General features: G+C 35.8%; 1 protein-coding gene across 7 annotated transcripts in view; it reads right to left on the bottom strand.

The window, feature by feature from the left end:
* Positions 1-394: 394 nt before the first annotated feature.
* Positions 395-6,000, bottom strand: part of NTNG1 (netrin G1) — a 170,076-nt gene continuing 164,470 nt past the window's right edge. For all 7 annotated transcript variants that reach the window (XM_057429119.1, XM_057429113.1, XM_057429114.1 and 4 more), the window contains one exon: positions 395-1,623. In XM_057429119.1, coding sequence (XP_057285102.1) covers positions 1,397-1,623 — 227 coding nt within the window. In that variant the 3' untranslated portion in view covers positions 395-1,396. The remainder of the gene's footprint in view (positions 1,624-6,000) is intronic.

Raw genomic sequence — 6,000 nt, 5'->3', positions numbered from 1 at the left:
GAAGCTTTTGGAAAAACAATATAAGCTGTGACTATATCTACTTCATTACTGCCAGAACCCACAAAAATGGAATGAATTAAAGACTAGCTTCTGTAATACACTGTAAATTAGACTTGGAATAATTTCTGCAATGAATTGAGAGAACAAAGGTGAGAACTATTCAACTTTTCATATGTTTTCCAAGCTTGGGACTTGACAAAATATTCCTCTAACAAATGACTCTCTTTACCTTTAAAATTGTTTGCAAAAATAATGACAGTAGTAAAAACGAAACCAGGTTAGAATGCTAAGATAGAATTTCCACTGTTGAATCTATTTTTTAGGTGGAAAAAGGATCAAAATGTTTTTGTTTGCTAAAAAGGCCTTAAGAAATAGCAATACATCATCCTGGAACTGTTTATGCAGGAATTTTTATTCTTTGAAATCTTCCAGTGTTAAAGCAACAAGAAAACATTTAGAATGTCCTTTGGTGGAATCTTATTACACTTGATATATATGTAAACTGATATTCTTTGATGCCAGCACGTTGCCCATACAGAGAAATCTCTGCGCAATTAAATGAAAGGAAAAAGAAAAGGACTAAATAAAAAGTAATATTTTTCTCTTATCTGAGTAGAATTAAATACATTAACAAATTGTCTGGTAACACAAATAGGCAATAATACAAAAAATCTACATTGTACATTATTTCAAGAAAAATAACTTCATTTGAATACAAAAGGATAAATACACTTTTTGTCCTATAGTCACTCTTGTACAGTATGTGAACACAGCATCTTACTGATGCAGTGCTGCTAAGGTATACAAGGATATGACTGGCTTGAATTTTATTGAGGGGGCTGTTACACATGTGCATCACTAACATCAGACAAAGAAATCTTTCAACCAACAAGGTTACAGAGCAACGTTCACTAAAGCACAGGTTGGAAAGGTTTCGGGGGTTGAAGCAGGCCAATATGGCAGCTTTTACAGATTTCCTTATACCCACAATGCACTGACAGCAAAGAATGCCTTTATTTGGTCGGTCCACACACTGGGCAGAGGTACAGTCGTGCACCATATAGGAGTAGCAAATGTTTTTTAGCTCCGATTCCCATCCTGGGGGCTGTCAAAGATGTCTCACTCCTGTGTAAGCTTTGCAGCTGGCATTGATTTGACAGAATAGGCAGCCACCAACTTGTCTCGAGTCAGAGGTGAACAGTCTTGACTCAGAGCCCTGTCTGTAACTGATTAATATGGCTTAGTTCAGTTAGGCCTTCTTAGTTTGTATGTGGTTGTTTTTTCCTCTTTTTTTTCCTTTTTAAATTTCAGTAGCAAACGCTTGGATTTTGTTTTGTTTTCATGTGGCACATTCATTTGGAGTAGTCTGAATGTGATGCCATCAACCACACGGAGTCTAGCATATGCAAAGCCCAGTTACACCTAGTAGAGCAGTCAGCAGTAATAGAGGCCTGTGTGATATTGCCTCCTGTCCGGAGTTTTGGCTGCAGCCTCCTGGATCCCTTTCGCACTTCAACTTCTCGCATAAAATGCCAGTGTAAGCTGGAGGGCACTGGCATCGCACATTGTTGATGCATGTTCCTCCGTTCTGGCAATGCAGTAGCTCATTGTCACATACATTTGCTGCAAAGATAGCAGGGGAGGGAGGGAAAGAAAAGTAGAATAAATATAAGTCCATCTGCAGGAGAGACACTGCACTAAAACCATGAAATCACTGCCGCTTCTTCTCATGCCGAGACGTGAAAACAAGGGATGTGTTTTTTTTTTTAAGCATTTCAAGTATGAATTTTTTTATTTTATATGCATTTTCTCATATCCCCACCCCCCCCCTTGTTTTTTTTTTTTTCCTTTAAGCTGTAGTATTGGAGAACCATATAATTGACTTTGGACCACTGACTATGATAATGAATTAATGTGAATTATGATTAATAATGAAAGAATATGAATATTAATACCTGCCTTGTGCCACTGTCTGCTTTTTTATAGGCATTACTGTACTTGAACTAAAGGTGGGTGTGTCATTATTTGAAGGGGGCAAGGTATCTAGAGCTTTTGAAAAGCATGAACGGTGGTTAAAAGTGCAATGTAATTTTGCTGAAGTGAAAAGATCTGTGTGAGGAAGTGGGTTTTATAATTGAGAACTGCATGTATTAATGATCTGAAAAAATTATGCAAAAAAGAAGGCAAGCACAGGCAGGAAATTCAGCATGCTATTTGATGGGGATTATATGTTATATACATATGAAAATAAAAGAGAATGTTATTTCCATTACAGATCAAATATTGCTTCTTAATTAGATTTGCTACTTTGGTAACTGTCACCTTAAACTATCTTATATTTTAACCTGATATAGCAACTTCAGAAGTCAGATTTGACAAAAGAGAAAACAAGGCAGGCAAAAGTTTTATTGTATTTGAAAAACTGGCAGCTGTACTTTGTATTACTTAGTATCAATTGAAATATTTCACTAGGTAAATATGTAGACATATGAGGAACATACTACTTAAATGTGTCAATCTGTGTTTTATTCCATACAATATCACTAGTAGAATATATGCTAGATTCCAGCCCTGTCTTCCATAGGAAAAGCAATCACCATAATGAACTAGCACCTACTATCTAGGCAGAATGTAACAGTAAAGATTTTCATGCAGAACATTAGGGAAATTTTATTTGGTTTAGAAGCAGACTCAACATTATATGCTGTTTATGCATACCTTAGCCTAGAAATACCCTAAATAATTCAGAATAGGGAAAATATTAATTTTGCTTTAAACATTGCTATTTATTGCTAAACAGAAGTACAATTTCATAAATCTTAATTTAATTATTTTTAAAAGCAACCCATATAATCTGAGAACTAAAATTGAAACAGTCCAAGTTCTGAAGTGACGTATTTCTATATAAATCTGTACAAATTTTTGCACCAGCAACCTTCCTGATTATCTTACCTGTTCTGGCTTGCTTTTAGAAAAATAATTTTCTCACTCTAGGATTCTCTAACAACTGCTTTCTAATGTTCTGTATGCACATGGGCCAAATAACAACTCGTACTAGAAACTGATAGGTGCAGTTGGGAGAAAACAGTTAAATGATCTTTTTCAGTGATTCCTTTAGCAATTGAAGGTTTTTACAAAGAGCTATGGATTTAACATTGTCCAGTTGCTGAATTGTAATATGAATGTTAAGGTACAATGAACCACATATTATTGATGACAGGCTCAATGTCTGAATTCTAAAGTTTCATAAGTTACAAAGCATAGTGTTTATATTATATACGAGGAATCGTAAATCACCATAAAAAAAAAAAGAAAAACGACCCAGAAAAATATAATGTTAACAGGCTGAAAAAAACCCCTCTATTTTTGAAGTCAATATTTGAGTTAGATCTCTTAATAACTGAAGCTATGTATCCTTGAAGCTGACTTTATTCATATTGTATATATTTAGCCCTATCAATGTGCAAAATCTGATGGTACAGCTACTGAATCTACTTGTCCTAGGCTGCTTATTGCTGGGATGCTTCCTGCAGTTCAGGCAATGAAAATGTGAAATATCTGTCCCATCAATACTGACTATTGTTTGCCTTGAATAATGGAGTGGAATTCAATGGCTAATTAAATACCACTTCTTAAACAGCAGATGGGATATTTCACTTCGTGTTTGTCCTGGAATACATTATCAAAATTTTCTCAAGTATTCAGCAAACCAATTTTATTTTCCAATAGCCTTCCCGTATTTAAAATTATTCTGAGAACTAAAGCCTGTTATTTTCAGAGGCCCTCAGCCCAGGCGCTGATCTGTAGTTACAGAGTGCTGGAGATGGGTGGCTGAGGTGGTGTTTCGCCACACGCTAGCTGTTCTGCCTGACACACTTATGCAGGTTGTTATCAAATACTTCCAATTATTTCTGTCTACAAAATTCTGGATACGGTGTTATAGATGCTGATTTTTAAATCAGTCCATTTATTTCTCATTAGAAAGCTTTGTAAATGTACTTGGAGAAGGGAATGATCAAAAGCTTCTCTCCTTCATTATTCTTGCATGATTTTAAAGGTTTGCCAAAGAAAGGCATTAAAGTAAAACCAGGTAGATCTTAATGTTCTCAGCAAACTACTATGCAGCTGAAAATTCTTGAATTTTCAATCTTGTATTTTCACAGCCTCCTTTTCCTTAGTTTCATCCTTGCACGCACACATGTACACACATATACTATCATGTTGATAGCAACTGCAGTGATTTGGATGTTAAATGAAACAATCCGAAAATGTTCTGAAATCCTATTATTTATTTTTGCCAATTTTGTTTTATTTTTATTCTGAGCAACTCTAAAACCATTTCCACCTTCCTGAAAGCATCATTAAGATTACTTTTAAAACTCGTATTAATTAATTATGTTTATTGAGTTTAGGAACTGGATTAGCTATATCTAACAAGTGTAGCACATCAGCAGCATAAAGAAAAGCACTTTGACTGGAATTTAAACCAAAGTTTATGCCTTAAACCAAAGTAGTGGACATGGTGCCAAGATCAAAGCAAGACAAGTATATTAAATGTTACAAAAATTAACAATGTTTCTAATGTTAACACAGTATTTTTTTGGGGTTATGTGGTATATTGTATTTCATAATTGGCTCTAGGCTTTACTCGGTGAAGGCAGTGACCTGGGAGCTGTTGAGCAGGGGACAAAGGGCAAAGACCTTGCCGACCCCTTGCTCTGCTTTGAAGCCCAAAGAGAGCTGCTGGTGCTGGTGGGTGCAGATGGGGCTGGTGGACCCCCAGCCTGTGCTTGGCCCTTGACCTTTTCATTTCCCCAAGGAGCAGGAGCAGTGAGGTTTACAAAACAGGGCTTTCTTAACCATTGCACCCCTCTTACCTTCTACTGCCTGACATGCCCTTACCCCTTCTTATACTCCAAGAAGTGAAGCGTTGCCTCCACTGCTGAGAGGTGTTAAACAAGGTCTGCTTTATCTTCATCATTAAAAGTAACAATAATGAAAAATTAGTTTGAATTAATCTGAAAGGCATCAGGTATCAAGATCTGATCAAAGAATGAAACAGAAGTAATGCAAGTGAAAGCACTAATTCTGAAGTAATCACACATGACTGTTAAGACTCGTGTGGATGAACTAGCTGTGAGTTTGGTGGTGAATCTTCATTATTAGAAGACAGGACATAAACCTGATCATTAAGAAGCAAAACAAGGATATCTGATTTGCCTTGGAGGACTTTGTAGGCCTTTTGGGGGGATGTTTTTTGGGCACAGTCTCCAGATCTGTGCTACTGTGGGAAATGAAAGATGAGTGAAAGTAAAATAAAGGAATTTTTTTAATGTTATTTTCATAATTCATCAATTTACAATCTAAGCTATGGTCTAATTATGGGATCCTTAAAACACTCTACAAAGGAGACAGGAAAAGCCACATGTCAAAATGGATAGCTATTTGAAGCTTTTCTGTCCTTGGGGTGACCACTGCTCCTCACCCTCAAACCAACAACCCTATGCAATTAGTAAGAGATACTATTATTTTTAATTAAAATGTAATCATCTTTTCCAAGGTAATTATTAATAAAATACTGAAGCCTTTTTCTTAGGGTAATACCATTATGAGTGATGAAAGATGTCTTGCCATAAGTAATAAAATATTCTTGATTTGTAATTCCAATGTTATTACATTTGGAAAAGGAATAAAAAAGGAAAATAAGAGAGAAATATCCACTTTTTCAACCAGCTCAAGCAGTTAAAGGGGTAAGTGATGTGCTAGTGTTTCATAGAATTTATATTGGATGTTAGATGAAATGTATTGAGACTAGCACAGTTGTCTGACAAATGCCTCCTTACCTCTTAAATGCTCAAACCTGAATAATACATGAAAATTTCTGAGGCTGATCAAAACTCAATTTTAATACCTTTGCAGCTTCTTGAAAGAAAAGAGATAGATAGCTGTGGTTGGTTTTATTCTAAAGCGGCAACATAGACACAGTAATGCAAGTGGAAG

This window comes from Pezoporus wallicus, unplaced genomic scaffold (genome assembly GCF_028554395.1).
Source record: "Pezoporus wallicus isolate ANWC-B61680 ecotype Strahan unplaced genomic scaffold, APGP_CSIRO_Pwel_v1 contig_593, whole genome shotgun sequence".
NCBI classification, from domain to species: Eukaryota; Metazoa; Chordata; class Aves; order Psittaciformes; family Psittacidae; genus Pezoporus; species Pezoporus wallicus.
The sequence above is the reverse complement of the archived record's forward strand: the minus strand, read 5'-3'. Positions and strand labels throughout refer to the sequence as shown.